Source organism: Drosophila biarmipes, chromosome X (assembly GCF_025231255.1).
Source record: "Drosophila biarmipes strain raj3 chromosome X, RU_DBia_V1.1, whole genome shotgun sequence".
NCBI lineage: Eukaryota > Metazoa > Arthropoda > Insecta > Diptera > Drosophilidae > Drosophila > Drosophila biarmipes.
Genome location: NC_066611.1, coordinates 10,285,448 through 10,305,344, shown reverse-complemented (window position 1 = coordinate 10,305,344; position 19,897 = coordinate 10,285,448). Strand labels below are relative to the sequence as shown.

At 40.8% G+C, this 19,897-nt stretch overlaps 1 protein-coding gene across 9 annotated transcripts in view; it reads left to right on the top strand.

The window, feature by feature from the left end:
- Positions 1-19,897, top strand: part of LOC108023946 (broad-complex core protein) — a 156,483-nt gene that overhangs the window by 109,539 nt on the left and 27,047 nt on the right. For all 9 annotated transcript variants that reach the window (XM_050884740.1, XM_050884742.1, XM_050884738.1 and 6 more), the window contains 3 exons: positions 5,247-5,438; positions 6,134-7,954; positions 8,615-8,743. In XM_050884740.1, the coding sequence (XP_050740697.1) occupies positions 5,247-5,438; positions 6,134-7,954; positions 8,615-8,743 (2,142 nt within the window). The remainder of the gene's footprint in view (positions 1-5,246; positions 5,439-6,133; positions 7,955-8,614; positions 8,744-19,897) is intronic.

The following is a 19,897-nucleotide window of genomic DNA, read 5'->3' as shown; positions in this document are numbered from 1 at the left end:
AGAAAGAGGAAGAGAGTATGGTGGTGAGTTCGAGGCCTTGTGGAGTTTTCTGTGAAGAAATGATTAAGAAAAAGGTATTTATTCTTGATTTTATAAAAATTAACCATCAGGGTAGCTTAGAAAAAATTAGTTAGTTTACTAACCCGAATTTCCAGTAGTTATCGCCGGAAATTTCTAGTTTGCGCGGGCTTGCTGTATTGGAAATATTTTATTTGTGTATTCCACTTTGCTGCGTTTTTGGTTTCAAATTCGGTTTTGGGTTTGCCTCCATGTTCCTTTCCTTCTTTTTTTGTTTTAATGTGCGCAAAATTTGTTTGGACTTTAAAACCAAGGTCAACGTCAACGCATTAGCGATGTCTCGCTCCCTCCCTTTTCATCACCTCCCTTGCTCACGCTGTTTCTGGCCTCCTCGTCTATGCAATCACTCACTCGTACAAAAAACCGCAAATAAATAAGAAAAAATCTGAAGCGCTGCCCAGTAAAAAAAAAAACCAGGCAACATATTAAATTTATTTAATATCAAGACGGATTTATGTGTGGCGTGAGTGAGTGCGACGGGGATAGCCGGAAATTAACGCACCCAAACTGCAGGCGCAATTAGAAAGAGACGGCGACAGCGGCTCACTTTGATGAGATAATTTTGCGAAATAATTTATTTTCATACTTTGTGTGTGGGTGCCCCGCTCCCGCTCCCGCTCCCGTTCCCGTTCGCATTATTTATTTATTTATACTCGCTTGTTCCCTGTTCAGTGTTCCCTTCCGTTTTTGCAATTCGCAATCCGCGAATGCTTATCGCCCCGCCTTCTGTCCCGCTCTGGCGCTCCGGCGATCGCTGGTCCTCCCTCCCTGTCGCACCGCCCTCGTGCAATCGAATGGCAATAGCAACAACCACGGCGGAGCTTTGAAAGCTGCGTTGCGTGCGCCTCTCCCTCTCTTTCTCACACCCTCTGCTTCCTCTTCTTGCCGACGATTCTATTTAATGCTTAGCATTTGTGTGTGAGTGTGTGGGGGTCCATGTGGGCACAATTGCGGTCGTTCATTTAGAAATGGTCAGAAGAATTCGGTTGAAGTTCATAAATTGTGAAATTGCCTGCACTTGGCCTTAATAATATGTACAAATAACCGTATCTATAGAGCAATTCTTTTAAGCAAATTGGCATCATTGTAAGTAGTTTGGTTCATGGGCATCACTGGCAGCACAAAGCGTTTTACGCGGCTTTGGCAGCATTGACAGGGTTGCATTTTGGATGCAAGGAAACGAAAGAGTTTCTTCTAACTTTTAATGTTCGTTTTTGAGTAAATCATTATAAATATAAAAGAACCTGCAGTGGGTTTCAAATTTCCACCCCTGCTGTGGCTATGTTCGCTTGCTGGTGTGCAAGTTGTGTGCGGTTCCGCTGCGAATGCGAATATCAAGGTCAACGTGTGATGTGTTTGCTGCCGCCGTCTGCGCTCCGCTCCCCCCCCCCCCCCCCCCTCACACTCCATCATCTCTGCGACCCCCCCTTGGCGAGCCCCTGGGCCCCCATAAAATGAGCTCTAAGAAAATAATTAAATGGCAGGCATGCGAAAGAAAGACGACGGCAGAACGGCAGTGGCGGTATAAAAAAACGCAATTTTTGAAGCGCAGTTGTTAAATTAGAAATGCCATATTTTGAAATAAAATTGTGAGTGTGTGTTTTTCCCTCATTTTTTCTCCCATTCTTTACCCCCTCTACTGCCACTTGTCTACCGGGTCTTGGCCATTAATCAGTTTCTGAAATGCTTTGAGCCTCGGAAATGGCAAGCAGATGATGCGGCATAATTGTTATTAATATTAGGATAAATATACAATGCACGCGAATACGTAGGAAATCTTCAAGCATTCTTTAATGAGCATTTGTACCAAGTGTGCGCCTTATTTACTGAGAAGTAAGTGCTGGCATAGTATTTTTTATCAATTAAATTTGGTCTAATGGATGCACTCAAAACGCTAATCACAGTTTAGCGATCCTGTCGGCCTGTCATCGGAAAAATCAATAAAATTAAATTGCCCACACACACAATTATCGGCAGGGGAAAGCAATCGATAACGATAATCCATCAGGGCAAATTATATAAATTTGCACACATTATGCGAAATTGACGGACAGAAAAAGTAATCACGATGTTGGATCGATCGCCTGGCATGGGATAGGATCACCGCCGATCATCTATCATCAGGTAGTAGTAGTCCGTGGATGGCATTCCTAGGGGATCTCGGCAAATTGTATTAAGACATAAATGCGAGTGAAATTCGCCGAGGAGATGCTGCAGAAGAACCTCGAAATATCTATAGAGTGGAGGTAGAGCAGCAATAAAAAGCGCCGCAAGCGCCACACAAACACACAGAAAATTGCTGGCAAAAAAAAACGAAGAAACCCGGCAAGGCGGCGATATGCAAACATAATAATTTGCATATTTCGCCGCAGTATTCGTTGTTGTAGTGCTCTGATGGTGGTCAAGCTGAAAAAACAAAAACATCTATAAAAGGGAGTGGTGCCCCCCATAATAGAAATGTTAACCTTTCCGCAGCCAGCAGAACTCAGCGTCACACCCAAGTTTGGCAACTGGCAAAGAGCAACTCCATAAAAAGGTTAAATAAAGTTGCAGATCTTCAAGAAGTATCCTATAAAATTCTACAATATCATGGTATTCAATTAGATAAAGATTTAATTTGCAGGTGCGTGCTGGGAGAGACATAAACCCATTTATCTGCCAAAAATCAAAGGAGGGGGAAGTGAAAGAGATGCCTGATCTCGATAGGAAAGCCGAGATAACGGCCTGCTTTTAAGGCATAAAAAAAGTGGCGCCCACTGTGAAATTTCCTACCTCTTGATTTATACTTATGTATGTGCAATTGCAATAGGAATGCTCGCCGAAATGGGAGATATCTCTCCGTTCATTTAGTTTAATTTCCACTACGCTAAAGCTGCTGTTTAAATTTCGCCTGGAAAGGTGTACGCCCACCTGGGACATGCGATCGGAACACCTCTTGCCACCTCTTTCTGGCCCACTCGGCCCCACTCTTTCGCTCGGCGAATTTATGTTGTTGACTATTTTGCCGCAAATTACATGCAACCTATTTTTTTTTTTTTTTTGTTGTAAGCATGTTTTTATTTTTTAAATATAGGAAGAGAGCCAGAATATGTTTGCTAACTGGGCCGTGGCGTTAGAAATCAAGAGCCTTTGGCGTTCATTAGCTTTGGGGGCGTTACTTCCCCGCTTTGGCTGCTTCTCTTGCTTCTTTCCTCACCGGCAGCGACGTTCAATTAAAAGTGTTGCCAATTTGCGACGCCTTCGCCCCTTTCCCCAGCCCCGCCCCTGTCTTTTGGCCATCGCCACCCCGCGCTTTCGGCCAAGCCCCTCTTGTAATCAGGAAATTCGATTTTCTTAATGCCACTGAAAGAGTTTCGAGACCGCGCGAGGACCGGACCCTGGAGTGGCCCCCCTCCTGAGCCCCCTTCCGCACGCTCGTGACTTCTAATATGCGCGTGAATTTATTAACGCTCATTTTACGCTGTTGTTGCGATTCGGGGGCGTGTGCAGGCCGATTGCATTTTTTTAAATAAATTCTGGCGCAAACGGCGCGTGACAGGAGGCGCTGCGAGGAAGGGGGCAGGGGGTGCCATGGGGCGGCAGGAGGCGAAGGAGCACCTGCTAGAGGTGGCAGCGGCACCTGGGAGTTTTCACGAGCCTTAAGTTATTAACAAGCCCCTCAATTCACCTTCTATTTAACAAGTTTTACTAAAATATTTGAAAATGTTAAATAAAAAATTGTACATTTTTCATAATAAAATATACTTTTTCGGTAGAAATTTTATATCTATAAGTAATCCAATTATTACAGGTCTTAAAAAATCAAAAAATTAAATTTAAGGCCAGTTATGGTATAAAGAATAATGTTGATCAAAAGTTCATTTTATATATATTTTATATATATAGGATATAGGAAATGCATTACTTGAAGTTCCTTTTTAATTTAAAACAAAGTCGTATACCAAAATATTTTATATAGTTTATATGAAAAATAGGGATTTCCAGCTTTCTATGGCATATAATGTAAAATCCTCAAAACAAAGTCGGATACCAAAATTAGGCATTATATACCAACCACAAGCATCTACTTTTCTAATATTTCTTGGGATATTTATATTATAATTTATTTATACATAGATAACTTAAAAAAAAATTGACGAATACCCAATTCCAAAAATATTTAAAGATGTATTTTAACCACATTTTGGATCACATTTCCTGATAGGGACCTTTAAAAATACCGCCCCGCCTCGTGAGTCCCCTCACGCTGCCTTCGCTGAGACGGAGGTTACCGCAGTCTTAGGCCAAAACCTCATTAGGCTATAGCGAAATCTATATGCGAAATGGAGGCCGACGCCTTTTCAATTTGCCAGCAATGAAAATTTACAACATGGCCAAGCGGTCGCTCCTCCACTCCCCCATAAAACCGCCAATCGGGCCGATCTGCCGGGAATATATACGTGGATATATAAATATATATTGCATACCCCAGGGCGTGCATGCGCACATAAAAATCGACAGCAATGCCGCAGCGGATCGGAACTGGTTGCCAGTTGCCAGTTGGTAGTTGCCCGTCGCCTGTTGCAAGTTGCCAGTTGCTGATGTTGCTGATGCTGCTGCTGCTGTTGGTGTTGCCGCTGCTGCAGTTGCTGTGGCATTGTCATTCGTGGCATGTTCACGCCTTGACGCCCGCAGCCAACTGGCAGAAGGAGAGGAAAGGAGCGAGAAAAAACCGAACTGGACTCCAAATTGAACTCCAACTGAATCGCCCATCGCAGCGCTCCTCTTGCCTCCGCCCGCCCCCCCATGTGCCCCGCTGCCGCAGCCTTTTCCGGATCGCTCGTTTGTGGCATCTTCAAAAGCGGCATTCGTGGCTGCGTTTGAGAGCCAGATCGTAAATCTAATAAATGCTTGCCGCAACATCGCGTCGCTCAAGGGGAAAAGCGTAGAAAATGCGCCTTTCCTTCGGCGGAGTGCCTAGATGATGGACTGATAAAGCGAAAAATTAAAAAAGAACATTTTTTTTAAATACTTAACACTTGCGAGGAAGTGCTCCGGTTATTTTTATAGACATCGCTGCTGGGATGTGAACACATAGGTGCATGTGGGCACACATTGTTATTACTTTAGTTAATTAAATAAGTACCTTGCACATTACTAATCCACTGGTTATTGTTCCCCCTTTGCAGGTGGTCCTCTCGGCTTGTTCCTCGTACTTCCAGAGCCTGTTCCTGGAGCACCCCGAAAGACATCCAATTGTGATATTGAAGGACGTCCGTTTTGCCGAGCTGCAAACCTTAGTTGAATTCATGTACAAGGGCGAGGTGAACGTGCAATACTGTCAGTTGTCCGCGCTGCTCAAGACAGCCGAATCCCTCAAGGTGGGTGGTCTTGTGCTAAGCCTCCAACAAGTGTTGCCAACTAGGGGCTTTCATTTTTAGTTATTTAAAAAATACATTTGACAAGATACATTTGTAAACAATTGAGCTGGCTAACGTTGAGTTTGACAGAACTACGACCGATTTCTTAATGTCCGGTTAATTTTTCATTAATTTAACTGCTAGTTTCTCAATATCATATTAAGTATTAGAGAGTTAATCTGCTGTTTTTGTAGTAATTTAATTTCTCAATATCATGTTGGGCTTAAGACTAAAAACTGATAACTAGAGGTTAAGTTCTAGTTAACTTTTCCACTTAATCTTTTGTTGCACAACCTCGTTTTCTCAAAATAAAGTTAAAGACCCTGTAAGGTTTTTTCTAACTAACTTTATTTTAAGAAAACGGGATTAATTTTCCAAGCTAGTTAACTTAATGTTATATTCCTCAGGACGAAAATAAACTAGAAACCTAACATGACATTGAGAAATCCAGCCTAAATGGTTTAAAATCAGAATAAAAATCATTTAATTTATATGGAATACACCCTTCAAAATTTTTTGATATTTTAAGTAATTGAGTTTAGTACGATTTAAATTTCAATGAATTTTTAACGAACAGTTAAAAGCAAGTTGGCCATAGTATTTTGTTCTTTTATGTGTGTTTTAATATTTCTTGCTAATCGAATCCAATCCCTCAGGTCAAGGGCCTCGCCGAGATGACGAACCAGAACACGACGCTGCGCGAACCGGAGCGGGAGCCGGACCGCCTGCGTCCGCAGGGCGGCGGCGGGAGCGGCGGATCCGCCCACAAGCCGGCCGACAGTCCGGCGGCCGCCCTCGATGCCACAGCGGCGGCACAGGCGACGGCAGCAACGGCCACAGCGGCGGCGGCAACATCGACCTCAACCTCAGCGACATCTGCGGCGGCGGCGGCAACAGCAGCGACGGCAGCAACATCTGCGGCAACAACGGCGGCGGGGAGCAGCAGCAGCGCCAGCGGCCACACAAGCAGCAGCAGCGCCAGCAGTAGTACAACCACAACGGCGGCAACCACAACAGCAGCAGCAGCAACCTGTGCGGCAACAGCAGCAACATCCACGGCGGCAACATCCTCGACGGCAGCGGCAACATCCGCTGGTGTTGCACACTCGGAGGAGGCGACATCGTCCTCAACCCACGGCGGGCAGAAGCGGGAGGCCAGCGATCGCTGCAGTCCCACGCCCGCCAAGCGCTCCTCCCGCATCCATCCAAGTGCGGACAAGGGCAAGGACAAGGATGACTCTCTGGAGGATCGCGACCAGGAGCAACAGCAGGCGGACGAGCTGCTCGCCGAGGAGTTGCTCGCACGCAACTTAAAGGACGAGGAGGAGGACGATGTGGAGGAGGTGGACGAGCTGGATGAGAACGAGGAGGCGATGCTGCGGGATCAGGACGAGGATGAGGAGGACGAGGACGAGGAGGAGGAGACGCCCATGCCGCTGGATCTCTATCAAAGACCCAATGTCGAGGCAAAAAGCGCAACAGCGGCTGCTGCAGCAGCAACGCAGCAGGGCGGCAGCAACAACCTCAGCGGCAACGCTTGCAACGCCAACAGCAGCAGCGGCGGCAGCAGCAACAACAACAACAACAACTCGAGCAGCAACAACAACAACAAGAGCACCAGCAGTGGGAAATCGTCCGCGGCCAGCAATGGCAGCACTGGAAACTCGGGCGGCACAGCGGACTCGGTGGTTGCAGTTGACGACGATGACGACGACGATGGGGATCATCATCGGCAGCTGCAGCAGCGGCGACTGGGTGACGACCGTCTGGAGCAGGACATGGACGAGGAGGATCTGGACGACGATGTGGTGGTGGTGGGCCCCACCACCGCGATGGCCAGGGGCATTGCCCAGCGACTGGCCCACCAGAACCTGCAGCGGCTGCACCACACGCAGCAGCACCACCACCACGCGCCGCACCACCAGCATCCGCAGCACCACCACCATCCGCAGCACCACCACCATCCGCAGCCGCACCACCCGCAGCAGCAGGCGCAGCACCACAACCCGCATTCGGATGACGAAGACGCCATGCCCGTGATTGCCAAGAGCGAGATCATCGACGATGACTACGACGATGAGATGGATCTGGACGACGACGATGAGGCGGACAACAGCAGCAACGATCTGGGTCTCAACATGAAGATGGGCGGCGGAGCGGGTGGCGGCGGTGGCGTGGACCTGTCCACCGGCTCCACCCTGATACCCTCGCCGCTGATCACCCTGCCGTCCTCGTCGGCGGCAGCGGCAGCAGCGGCTGCGGCGGCGGCCATGGAATCGCAGCGCTCCACGCCGGCTATGTCGGCGGCACAGGCAGCCGGAGCGGGCGCCTCGGACCTCAGCATCGGCGGCTCCGGCGGACGACCGGCGTCGAGGAGCTCCCGCGACGGCGGCGGCAACGACGGCAGGGGCGGAGCCTCCTCCACCAGCCTGCTGAGCCCCGGGACCAATCTCCTGCCCGTGCAATCGGTGCCATTGGTGAGTGATTTCAAGATTTGTTGATTATATCTTTTGTTATTTAATCTCAATATATATAAATTTATATTTATCAAAATATTGTAAGCTAAAATGATGGCTAATTGGTGATAAGCAGAAGAAACCGATTATAAACAGAGAATTTATTTTAAATTCTTAAGATCAAGACTGCTTTTACCTTAAAATATAAGATCAAGATGATTTTGTTTAATAATCTTAAATTCTTAAAATTAAGACTAATTTGATCTCAAAATATATTTTCACTACTATTTTCATCTTTATTTATATTGTAACCACAAGAAGGGATAATTAATTTAAAATTTGTCTTGAATTTTTAAAATCCTGATTAATATTTCCTTAAAATATAAGATTAAGAGCATTTTTTTAAATAATCTTAAAGACAACTTTGGTCTCAAAATATAGAATCACTAATATTTTAATATTTTTTTCAAGAACGCTTCAACTTGAATAAAAAAAACATAAAACATAGTTTCTCAAATATTTATTAATAAGTATTCTCAAATTAAGAAGACTTGATTGGGCTTTTTTGTGTTTTAAATTTTAATTTTTGAGAGGAATTAAGCCACTTAAATTTCATCTGCTATTTTTTGTTTTTCAACTATTTCGTAAGCTTCATTAAAAACATTTCGTATTCCCCCGCAGAGCCTCAAGAAGGAGATCGATTGCAGCGAGGACGACAACAGCAGTCACAGCAGACACATGCAACAGCGTTCGGCATCAGCTGGCGGCGGCCTGGGCGGCGACCTCGACTACCGCGCCTCCCACGAGTCGGTAAGTCTGCGCTTCCGAGATACCCACGACCCCTGACCCCGCCCTTGAACTCCCCCTCTCCGATTCGAGAAGAACCCCTGCCAAAATTCGAAACGAAACTCCAGTCCCAGGAGATCCCTTTCAGTGAATGCTTTTGCTGCTTCGATAGGTTAACACGAAAAAATATCTTTCGAATTCCGAGATGCGTCTCGCAAAAAGATCTACATATCTGATCCCAATCTGGCTCGATCCGACTCCATTTCTATATGTATATCTCTATTTTAAGTATTGCTCTCTCTCTCTGTCTGTTCTTATATATACATCTATATATGCCATATTTCTATATATTTAATTACCAAAAAACAAAATACAAAATCCAAAAACAAATGCAAAAAGAAAACAAAATCAAAACTCAACATATATTTTTGCTCTTCGTCGTGTTCTTTGTCTATGAATTTTTTATACATATATATACCCATACATATATATCTATATAAATATATATATATACCTTAACCATCTATATCTATGCCCTATATATATACATATCAAGTTTTTCCCAACCTAAGAAAGTACAGTTTTTCTTTTTTCTCTTCAGTTCGAAAAAAACCAAAAACCTTAAAGTAATTTGAGATAAAAACAGTACCAAATGTTAGTTGTTCACTTTCCTAGCTCTATATAGTAAATATATTTCGTTTAATGTGTAGCGCTCTCTCTCTATCTCTCTATCTGTCTCTTTCTACCTCTAGCTAGCTAACTCTTTCACACACTCTCTCTATCTCTCTCTCTAAATGTCTATCGATAAGTGTCTGTGTAATTTGTTAGTTAATCCAATCTATGTGTATGTAATCTATGTTGTTGTTGTCGTATATCTATGTGTAAATATCTCTGTACATTTTTCCCACACCCACACACCACCACACACACCTAAACACCTTATGCCATAAGTTTTCGCACAGTTGATAGAATTTTGTGTTTGGTTTTTTTCGTTGGTAGTTGACTTTTTATCGCTTCGTTTTGTGGGGCACTTCCACTTTTCACTTGCCACACATTGTTGGCAATTTCCGTTTGCAATTTTGTGACCCCCCGTCCCCCGCCCGACGTCTACGCCCCTGGACTTTTTTGTTTGTATTATTTATTTACTGGCCATGTTCTGTTCGAGGTCCTTCTTCCGCTTCTCCCCCCGTTCCCTCCTATTTTAATTTAATTTTTTATTTGCCACCAATGCTGTTGCTGTTGTTGCAGTTGCATGTTTACGACACTATAATTTTCAATATGGCTGTCAAGAGAGGTGGCATTCTATTGTCCAGGCCTTCTCCACGAAATGTCCAAAAACGTTTTCGACCGGGGGATTCTCTATTATTGAGTTTGGGGAAGAGGTTATAATATCTAAAAAAAAATGTGGAGTTTTGAAGATAAAAACAAGGTTTTTTAAAAATGTAATACATTAAATTCCCACTACTATTTAAAAGAAATCAACATTGAGTTTTGAACTTAAGAACGTTTTGTTTCTTTGATGAAAGCTGCAAGACCCCCTTTACTATTTAAATTGTTGCTTCAAGGCAAAAAGTTGATAAAGCAAGCCCATACGAAATTTTCTTCTTAAATAAATTATTAAAAAATGCCGTGTCACACTCTTTTAATTTATCGTTTGGAAATGATTGTCACAAACAGCCCAGAGGCCCTTGGGTAAATACATACGCTTCGGGCAAATTAATATACAAATAGAGTATACGCAGTGTGTACACTGTACCCTGGCCGTTTTTCAGCCGAAGCTCGGCAGCCATTTATTATTCGAGACTGCCTGTATATAAATAAAATAAAAACCAAATCAAATATTCAAATCAAACAATAAGAAAAATTGTCGCATGTTGCAACAGGACAAACAAAGACGAGTGAACAAAAAAAAAAAGAAACTAAGAAATGGACTGTGAGTTGGCTCGATATTGAATTTATTTTTTCCGACCCGCAGTGCGAACAAGGCATTCTGCTTTCGGCGGCGGTTGTCTCCACTAATTTTGGCTTGCATTCAAAATGAATCTGATGCATACTTTTTGGCGCACGGCAAGCACAACTGTACTCGCCTTGCAAAACATTTAGCTTCCGGCAAATATTTTTCACATTACATTTTCCTCCGCCTCCAACTCATTCTTTTAAGCGCAAAAATTTTCGTCAACAGGGATAAACGCGAAAAATGTGGGGAAAAAAATGTTATATATATATGTATGGGAAAATGAAAGCAAAAGGAACACGAGTAGCCACTGTCGTTTTTCTTATGTTTCCTAGCCTCTTCTGCCCGCTTTTCCTACTTCAGTGCCGTGGAAAAGCCAGGAAAATACGGGAAAAAAAAGATTATATATGCATAACGCACTTTGTTGCAACGCTTGACGAGTTTAAGGGGGAAATTCGGGGTGGCAAAAGCTGGATGACAGGCCCCAGATGAGCCAAGCCAGCGGAAATGTTGTCAAAAATTCAAAGGCGCCTAAAAAAACATGAAATTAAAATGCAAGTCTCACAGTGTTCACTGGCCAAAAGGTTACGGTGCTGCGTAGCTTTTCGATTATAAGGATTCTAGAGGGGAAAAAATTATGTTCCCCAGGAAAACCTTTAAATACTTAAAGAAGAAACGCATATTTAGCATGACTATTACAAAAATTCGACCTTTGAATTTACATAAAAAAAACGGAAGAACTTTGCCTATGAGAGGGTGGCAACCCTATATGCGACAGCCCTCAAATAGCAGTATATACTTTTAACCTTGTTTTTACACTCATTTTTAATCAACAAGTCTTTTATTAAAAAGGAATTTCAAGTCTACCTCAAACGATTTTCAGTAAAAACACAAATTGTTTGCATTGTCAGACAAAAGGGACCTTTTTCGATAACTTTGCCAAATGAACGTAACCAAAAACTTTTTAGGAAGCCTGGAGGAGCATTACATGGTGTTCATTACATGTGTGTATGCATCTCCGTTCCCCGCCTTTCTCCTCCCGTCCTGGGCCCCTTTCTCTCGGGGAGACGCACATGCATAAATTCAAATAAAAATTTATCTAAAAAAGAAAGCTGGGGAAAAAGAAAGCCCAAAAGGAGGCAACAAAAAAGTGGCAGCCGCCTCGAGTCTGCGGACGTTGACGCCGATTGCGGCTGTGTGCGTGTGGCAGTATCTGTGTGAGTAGTGCACAGCAAAAAATTATTCAAAAGATACAAAAATTATTGATACAATATTATATTTTAAAATATTGAATTATTTGAAAATTCATCTTAGCATATGCAAAATTATCTGCAAATTATTTTATAAAGTCTATGTGGAATGGTTTGATTGAAATTAATATATTTTAAAAGGACACAAAAAACATTTATTTATTTGAGGCTGCAAAAATGATTTATTTCTCCCAGTGCACCTGGGTATGCTTTGGCTGTGTGTGCGCTGCAATTCGTTGACTCTGATGTTTTGCAGGCCTCTTGTAGGCCTCTCCAAGCCATTGCCGCATAATAAATACTTTTGCTTTTACACTTTCTTTTTTTTTGTTCTACCTTGCCTTGCACTCCTTTCTGCTTTCTCCCGCCTCCTTGCGCCCCTTTCTTCGCCCTTGCGACTTCCCTGCGGAAGGGGCGAAATGATTATAACGAGGGGAGCTGCAGCGAAACAAGAACAAAACAAAACCAAAACAAAAATCAACGCACAAAACCAACAACTTTTGCTTTCTTTTCTTTTGCTTTCTTTTCTACACACACACATGCACATGAGTATTTAATTTTGAAACAAATGCGTTTCTCTTTTTTCCTCTCGTTTTGCGAGCTGCTCTTATGCAATTTTTTCGTAGCATACCTTTAGGCTGGCCCTCTCAAATGTCGTCGCCGCCGCGCTGCTGTGCTTGCATTTTGCGAGTCGCCCCCCTTTTCGAGCCCTTTTGGGGCCCCTTGGCCCCCTGCCAGTGCCGCCCCCTTCCCACAGCGCCCGCCACCTGCCCTTGTCAGCATTTGCGTTGTTTGTTTGCCGTCTACGTTGCGTATGCGTAATATGAGCGCTCGGACAGTCGGGGGGGAAATATTAGGAGTGCCTAACGAAATGTTAATTATTTCCAATACAGTAACTTCTTGCATTCTTAAGGTGATTTGAAAATTCGTAAATGCTGCATATAAACATTTTTTCAGTTCCAAATTTGTAATATTCCTTTGTCTTTATTTTTTAATCAATTAGTTGGTTCTCTCAATTATTTGATAATATATATAGGATACTCAAGAAAGGAATATTTGGAGTGAATTGTCAAAATATATAAATGGTCATTTTTTTAAAGCTCGGTTGATGAAGTGGATTATATAAGGAGTGCATTTAAAAATGTCTACAGTTTCCAAATTAAATTTATTAATTTATTTGAGAATATATACATTATACAAAAGGTTACATAGCTAAATTGCATTTCATTCGTATTATTATTTAAAAAAATCTTTACTTGTTTTGATAAATATATTTCATATCCTAAAATTAATTAAATTAAAGTTTATTATAATTAATAATTTTAAACCTTTATATTTATATTTAAATTATATACAAAGTAATCATTATAATTGCACTCAGGAAAATTAAGGTTTAATATACCTCACATACAAACATATGATAGGAAGCAATTAGGTCCATATATTTTTTCAAAAAACCATAGCGAGCTATTACTTTCCCCACCACTGTTCGCATTCACATGGATTTGTTTATATTTGCACTGGGGGATGTACATATATTTTTTAATATTTTTATTCGGAGGCTTTCACACAACTTTTGACTGAATGCATTTAGGTATTGCAGACCCAGGGCCCTCCCACCGCCCACCGCCACTCTAAGCCTCCATCAATGCCTGGCAACTGTCAATCATGCAATGCACAAAAAAACCGCAAAAAAAAGATTTTTGTGAGGCAGCGGAAATCCAAACAAATAAACAAAAAATCAGGAAAAAATAAGAGTCAACAACAAAAATGCTGCCAAAACGCAACAAATGCCAAAGCGAAAATATATTGCATTGTGTGGGGCAAGCCCCCCTTTGGCCCCACCCCCTTGCAGCCCCCTTCTGCCCGCCCCCTCACGCACATTGCACATTTTGCGCTGCAGCTGCGACGCCGACTGCTCTGCCGGGGCATTGTAATCAGCGCTCGATGCTCCGCGTTGCGTTGATTGCAAAGTTTTTCAAGTGCTTTTTGGTGGGCCCACCACGCCCCCTCCTCAGACCGCCCCCCGGCCGATACACCCGGTTTTTATTTCGGCTTAAACAAGGGGGAATGAAGCTACAAAACTGCTAATAGCCCCGCCGACTTTAAGCCTTTTCAATGCGAGACCAAAAGTCTTAAAGGTAGATTTTTAAATTTTAAAAATTATTGCATAACTTTAAATAATTATGTTAAGATAATTACCAAAAAATTCCCCAACCATCAGAAAGAGGACACTAAAAAATAGTGTTAAAAATATCATAAAATCTTCCATTGAATCCAAGCCATTAATTTGTTTATTGATTAATTCTTTTGGTCTTAGGAAATTGTTTATTAAAATCTTAAATTAGTAAGCAGTGATTTAATAATTAGCCCAATGCATTTCTAAGTTGCCTGGAAACTTTTATATGACCCATTGAAAAAATCACTAGTGTTTTCAAATCACCCTTTGAAATGCCCATAAGTATGCAATGAAATGCATTCTTCATACTTTTTCCTTGGCAGAAGCAAACCAATTCTCATAGATTAACAGATGGAGTCACCTATACCCCTTCCCAGTCGAACTACCAATCCTCCCATTCACAATCTTCAATGCAAACTCTTTGAGGCCTGACTTTTGTCTAACTGAAAGTGGTTCCCTTTCGACTGCTTGGACTGTTTGTTTTATTCCCACACACATCTATTTTATATATTTTTGTAATTCAAAAATTGGCGAAAAGAGCAGAGATTGCCACTTCCGGGTGCAGCCCCCTCAAAAAATAATACAAAATATAAAGACAAATATATATATGTATCTATAGAGGCTGGAAAAACGCCATGCCCATAAACATATATCAATGCAAACGTGCAGCACTCGCAACCCCTTCCAGAGGGGCCCACAAAAAATGCGGAAAATAAAAAAGAAATTATAACAATACATAATAATTTGTGCAAAAATATTACGAAAAACGGAGCGCAGAGGAATATTTGAAATAGTCGCTTCCGCCTGCAACCCGCCAGCAGCCCAACTTCTATGGGCTTCCGCAGTATTTGCCAGATGCGTTATATGCGTCATCTATTGCGTCTATTTTTTGATTGCAGTGAGAGGGACCTTCAAAAAAAGAAAATAATTAAGCGCGCCAAATGCAAACAAACCAGCTGAAATATATATATATATATATATATGGGTGTTTTGTGTGTGTGTGTACTTGGCTCTCATGCTGCATAAAAAGGCAAGGCAGACCCAAGAGAGTTTTCATTAAAAATTTGCTTTTATTAAAATGTGATGGGCGGGGGCCGGGGGTGGGTGGAGAAATGGGGGTCGAGGTTGAGGTTGAGGGCTTAAAGCCCTGCAAAACGGCATCAAAATGAACAAGAAAAGGCCGACGACCGTCGAAAATTTTTCGTAGAAAAAGAAGCAATCCAAAGGGGCAACCGAAACCAGACGCACACCGATCGATATTTGATTATTATTGCGGCGACGACACGACTATGACGATGATGACGAAGTCGGGCCTCAAGACGGCCAAGGCAAGGAGGTGGATACGTTGATGACTGCACTCGCAAAAGGGGTTATAGATTTGTTTTTGCGATATTTTATAAAATCTCCTTTGACCTTGAGTCATTGGTATTTTAGGAAAGTAATATAATTAGTGTTTTTAAATCTTTTTTAACAAGGCCCAAAAGTATGCAGTGGAATGCATTCTTCAATTGCCACAAGTGCTTTTAAATCACTTTAAGAAGTGCATAAAAGTATGCAGTGGAATGCATTTTTCAATTACTTGGAGATTACTTTTGAAACTGCATCAAAGTATGCTACGGTATTGATCAATTTTCGGTAAAAGACGCCTGTAAATGATTTTCTTGCAGTGTGTGTCGCAGGACATTAACTGCAATGTGGCAAAGGCAGGAGTCAGATGTGGAGTGCGTCTGGCGCTTTTGGGAAAGCCGGAGAAATCGGGGAGCTTCGAAAGGAAGCGGCTCGGAGGACCAGATAATCACTCCATTAGGCGTAGGCTCGTTGAACTCGTCTCCCGAATCCAAGCGGTTCATCGACTCACGGCGTTATTTCTTGTCCATTCCACCCGTGGCCCTCCTCATTTCGTATTTCGGATATATATTCCTCCTTTTTTTGGCAGTTTTGCTTGTGGTGACCCAGATTTGTGCGGACCCTGCACTGGGGTTATTCAATAATCCGCTGCCAGAAGGGCGGGAGAGGCCAAAACTGCAATTTGGCTAATGGAAAGTTTGTTTATTTGCTGGCCTGTTTGCCTGTCTTTTGCCGGCAGAAATCACGCAACATCAGTGGATGTAAGTTACTGGTGCATCGGTCTGGTAATCTCCCCTAAGGCTTAAATTTGTGGGAAAGCTTTAAAAATCACTTAGGTTGAGCTAGTACTCTTGGGAAGGTCATAATATAAATTTAAAAAACTCAATTAGTCTTCATTATATGTATAAAAACAACTGCAACAACAGTAATTTATTATTTTGTACAACTTTAAGAATACTTTTTACTCACTCCAATGCACACCCCAACCCCACCCTTGGTAGAACTGTCTATGTTTATGTATATACTGCATGTTTTATGAAAACCCATGTTAAAATTCAATACCATACACCCTCCGAACATTTTGGGCAAGCAAAACTTAAAAAGATACAAAGAATAAAAGAAATACCATTTTAATTTTGCGCTTTATGAGAAAATTCAACAAAATCCACCCTATAACCGAAAAATTTGACGAACTAAAAACTGTAAATGATCAAAATTCGCTGCACAAAATTTGGACCCACCCGCCTTATACATACGATCCCCCGATCCCGAACCTGAAAATCGAATAATTTTCCTTTCTTTGCATCACAACTAGCTCGACAAGATGAAGCCTTTGTTTGAACCCGTTTTTATTTGATTTCACTGGAATCCAGACTTGTAAATGTAATACTTTGCTACTAACTTTGTCTTAAACTTACTCTCTGTCTCGCTCTCGCTCTGTGTGCCACTTTATCTGTCTCTCTCGCTCTCTTTGTCTGTCTGTCTCTATCTATATATCAATATTATCGATGTGTCAAACTGTGTGTTGTGCTTTTAATATTATTAATCAATACGAATACGGAACAGCAATGAAAAGAAACCACAAATTCTCCATCAAATGAAACAAGAGAGGGGTCCAGATCTGAACGTTGTGCAATTGATAACCGAGATATATATACCTCAATATATATATATAAACTGCATTAAACTATCAACCAAACAAAGAATCGTACTAAAGCGCTTTTGGTGTTTTTAAACTACATAACCGCAAAAAGTTATAAACAATGCCACAAGAAAAGAAATTAAGCCGAGAAATACAACCAAAAAAGGAACAAATTGATAAAATCCAAATGAAATTATATAAAACTAAATCGAACTAACACACACACACACACCAATACACCGACATGCCACTCTCACACACACCCACAGACTCACACTCGACCAACATACTATATAATACTATTTTTCCAACGATATATATGTATTATCTAAATGTGGAACGCTTTTACCATAAATCGTTCGTTCGTTGTTCGTTTATGTAAATGGTAAATGTGTGTGTTCTATTTTTCCATAAGCTAAATGTCTTTCATTTCTCTCTATAAACATATGTTTTTATTTTGTTGTCGTTCATTTCCGATATCATGATTTCCGTTCTGTGAAACTACGTATCTTACTTAGCCAATGTGTGTATTGTTTTCCTTTCAAGTATCCACTCAATAATCGGTGTCATTTAATTTATTTAAATTTAATTGTCAAAGAAAGGTATTGAAAAAATTTAAAACAAAGATAACTAAAATATATACGTTTAGCAGAGGGAATTATATTTTAACCTAACGTACTATGTGAAATTAAAATAAGAAAGAGGTTTCAAAACAGTTGCCAACTTTTTATAGACATTTTATCATGCCTTTAATTCTAAATTATATTTGCGATTAATGTTAAAATAAAGCTAGGTATGGAAAATAATATTGGGTATAGAAGTCTTCTTTTTTTTCAGTTTTTAGACACATTTTCCAAAAATTATAGGTAATCGAAATCAACATAAAAAAGGATTCAAACTTTTTATATAGTTTTTTTTAAAGCATACTTTTGAGCTGTTCAAAATAGCTAAATCCATTGAAAGTCAAAGCAAGGGAACTTTTATTTGGTATATCTTCTTTGTTTCTTAATCAATATTATTAAACTTTTGGCTGATGGTCTCTTAACTTTTAACCTAATCAATGTGTGTGTTTTTACGTTTTTTTAGATATGTTTTGTGTTTCTGTGACCTATTGTGTGCTCTATGCTCTTATTGTCTGTCTCTTTTCTCTCTTTTGGAATTGATGTTGTGTATTTTCGTTTAATTATTCTGGTTTCTTCGATTTCTACCTCTATTTCTTACTCTATCTCTTTCTATTTAATAATCGAATCGCTCTGTCTGTCTCTCTTTCTCTCTGTCGTTGAACTTTTGTGTTTACTATATAAAACCTACTCGTATGTATACATAATATATGCCTCTGTTTCCTTCCATATCATTTATCGCTGTTGTGCTCTAACCAAGTAAAGACATATCGGATATCGGATAAATCGAATATCGATTATCGAAAGGATTGCGATCCCGATTACGTATGTGTGTTTGAGTGTGTGTTTGGTTGTGTTCTGTTGGTCGACTTTTTTGGTTAACTGAATTTTTGAACTAAATGTTGTGACTCCTGATGATACCATACCATATACCATACGTATAAGTCTGAAGATCTGTCTCTTTCTCTAGGTATAGTATTTATACATACCACACGTACCACATATGCGTGCGCCTAAGTTAATGTACGTACTACCTGATACCTGACTCAATTGCAACTGTGCCACCTAAGTTTAAGATACGGACACTCGATCGTTTCCCCTTGTCCACCCACAGAGATAGTACTTTGTGCGCAGATTTCTTAGCTTCAGGGCTAAACGGGTCCTCGTATCCGAATCCGCATCCGAAATTCCGTTCTAATTCGTTTTCATTTTCCGCCCTTACTTTTCCTCATTTTCATTGCCTTTTTCCCCTTCTTACTTGCCTTCTGTTGCACTTTTTTTTGTTTTTCGTTGTGCCACATATTAAAGATGTCCAAAACAAAATCGATATAAAAAACTGAAAAGAAAAAATAAGAGAAAGAAAAAATGTGATAAGAAAAAAGAAAAATGTTGATTGTTTTTTAACATTTATTTTGATTTGATATTATTGACATTGTCAAGAAGTTGATCTGCGTTTTTTGAACATGGCTGTGCTGAATGAACATTTCCCATGACTTGTATAACCATTCGTTAGAGTCAATGTGCCTTTTATTTTTGTGTTTTTTTTCTGTAACATCCGACCATTTGAGTTCTTTGCGAAGAAAGAGTGCGGCATATGGAAAAACTTCTTGAAAATAGTTAAGTTAAGCCACCGATTTGATTTAACTTAATTCAATTGCATTTTTTGTTTGTTTTGATTTGAACCTTTTTGAACCACACGAACTTTGTAAAACACAAAAAACACGATTTGGCCCCCAGAGTTTGTTTTCTCCAATAACCCAAAATTTTGTATGTTTTTTTTCGTTTTGTTTTTTATTCCAAATTTTACTCTTTTTGTTTAAGCATTTATGGACATTTATGTACAGATTTAACTATTATAATTTGTATTGATTTTTTTCGTGCGCAAAATTGTCAAATCAGGCAAAAAAAAATATTACAATTTTCAAAATTTATAAAAAAAAAGGAAAAGAAAATGAAAATGGAAGATGTATGCAAGGTATGCGTGGTGAAAAGCTCTTTTTTCATTTTAAGTTTAGTTAAATTTGTACCTCCATCTTGTTGTCAGGAACGAATAAGCCCGAACCCAAGTTTTTGTTTATGATTTGACAATCCAATTCTAGTACGAAAAAAATCAGTGTTCAACCAAATTTAAACTTTGAAAACGAAAAAGCGTACCGCGTTCCAAAATTGATCAAAACCTTGGTCAAAAC